Source organism: Drosophila novamexicana, unplaced genomic scaffold, assembly GCF_003285875.2.
Source record: "Drosophila novamexicana strain 15010-1031.04,08,12 unplaced genomic scaffold, DnovRS2.1 tig00000108-arrow-pilon, whole genome shotgun sequence".
Taxonomy (NCBI): domain Eukaryota; kingdom Metazoa; phylum Arthropoda; class Insecta; order Diptera; family Drosophilidae; genus Drosophila; species Drosophila novamexicana.
Window position 1 is genome coordinate 1,584,683 of NW_020824772.1, and position 2,006 is coordinate 1,586,688.

The following is a 2,006-nucleotide window of genomic DNA, read 5'->3' on the forward strand; positions in this document are numbered from 1 at the left end:
TCAGCCTCGCGCGCTGCACTGTGACCCAATCGCAATATCGACTGCATCTGACGAAATCGCGTCTTAATGAGCGTCTGGCGCGAGACTTGAGCACTTGCCGCGTCTGCTCTTCGGATATTGATGAGAGCTCCACAAGTCATGGCTACTGCAGCTTGGTTGGTTGCGTCTTCCAATACGAAAAGTGAAAGGATTTTTCAAGCTGTACGCAATAAACTAGACACATCATGATAATGTCGAATTCGTTTAGACTCTCGTAAAATCAATGAGAATTCGAATTTGATTTTGGATGTCATCGAACAGCTGAAACCAAGATTTTAGAATGTTGTTTAGTTTTAATTACCAAATCAGAATAATCTAGGTCAATTGGCAGATGCATTATGTAAGATATGAAAAAAACCGCTAAAAACGCGCATTTCATTCAACATGAAATTTCAAAACTGTAAATAAATATTATATGTTTTTTCCAAGCATAAAATGAAAAGATTGAATATTTTAACGGTGACAAAATTTACTATTTTTTTTATTATTTTCATATTTTTTTTTGTTGTTTCTTTGTTTGTTTCATAAAAATAAAAACACTTACATGCTAATAATGCGTTATAACACTGTTTTGTGGGGAAGAGTTTGTTTGTTTTTGTTGTTTGATACAAAAAAAGTGTTGAGAAAACTATTTACAAAAAACAAAAACGAATTTCACCCCGAAATTCGGTTAGCTCTCAAATGCCAAGGCGAAATTGCATTTTGAGTTCAAATAGAAAGATAGTTTAGAGAAATTATACAGTCACTGAGTCTGGGTCTTCTAGAGGAAAGGTGAGATAGCGCGAGATTTGATAGGGGATGGTAGGTGAATGAAACGGTGGATGGATTCGACCGTTCACTCTACATCACTAGTCGAACTACGTTTTCACTCAGAAGGTGTTTCAATGGGGAGGCGGGGGCGTGGCGCGCACGAACTTTGAGCCAAGTTCAAGTACTGGTTGTTGGTGAGCCCATACTTTCATAAATTCTTGTTGATTTCAGTTATTGTTGTTGTTGTTGTTGTTGTCGTTAGGTCAGGCTGTGTCGATTAATGTCGTCCTTTCCGTCGGTATTCATTTTTTGGCAGCAAAAATTTGTTTTAGATGTGAGTCACTTGGCTTAGAAGGGCGCACCATAGCTGCCGCTGGGCCTTGAGGGAGCACCATACGAGCCAGATGGAGCACTGGGATAGCCACCGCCGGTGCTAGCCTGCGAGCTCTGTTGCGCAAACTGAGCCACCTGGATGGCTTGACGCACGCCCTCAAGATCGATGCCAACAACGCGACCGCCTCCATTGCCGGGCGCACCATAGCTGGTCGAGGGTGGGCCATAGCTGGAGGATGGTCCGCTTGGGTAGCCACCACCGCCACCACCGCCGCCGCCGCCGCCACCGCCGCCCTGTTTGCTCTCCTCATTCAGCAGAATCTGACGCACCTGCTCCAGCAGCTGGGGATCAACATTTTGTCCCTCCGATGTCTGGAAACCACCGCTGACGGCTTGGAATCCACCGCCGCCACCGAACGAGGATCCGCCGCCAAAGCCACCGCCAAATCCACCGCCGCCACCACCGCCACCACCGCGGGGATAATTGTAGCCCGATGGGGGCTCAGCAGCGGCCAGAGCAGCCAGAGCAAACACTAAGAACTGTTGACGATAGGGTAATCCAATGGTTATCCACAGTGTAATCCACACTTCTTCTTTCGGCTACTTACCACTGAGAAGGAGTTCATAGCAATGAGTTTTGTGGTGTATGTGTGGGGGAGAGAAGTAAAATTAAATTATAAGGCAAATTTAGTTGCTTTCGAGTGGGGAGCCAGCGACTGAATGCATTCCAAATGCCACGCAGGCCCTCTTTATACTCCACACAACGGCCGCCGTGTGTCTTCATCATGCGGTCTGCACTCCGCCTCCTCGCCCAAAGCGTTGCGCCGAGTCAAGTATTCATCGACTTCGTCGGGCCAACATCATTATCGGCAACTTCGTCTTCT

At 46.3% G+C, this 2,006-nt stretch overlaps 1 protein-coding gene across 1 annotated transcript; it reads right to left on the reverse strand.

Moving 5' to 3' along the window:
* Window positions 1-1,137: 1,137 nt before the first annotated feature.
* LOC115771607 (glycine-rich cell wall structural protein 2) lies at window positions 1,138-1,781 on the reverse strand. The gene is made up of 2 exons (XM_030717370.1): window positions 1,731-1,781; window positions 1,138-1,662 (listed from the first exon to the last, which is right to left on the reverse strand). Exons 1-2 carry the CDS (start codon window positions 1,746-1,748, stop codon window positions 1,138-1,140), a joined length of 543 nt encoding a protein of 180 aa, XP_030573230.1. The 5' UTR covers window positions 1,749-1,781.
* Window positions 1,782-2,006: the final 225 nt, after the last annotated feature.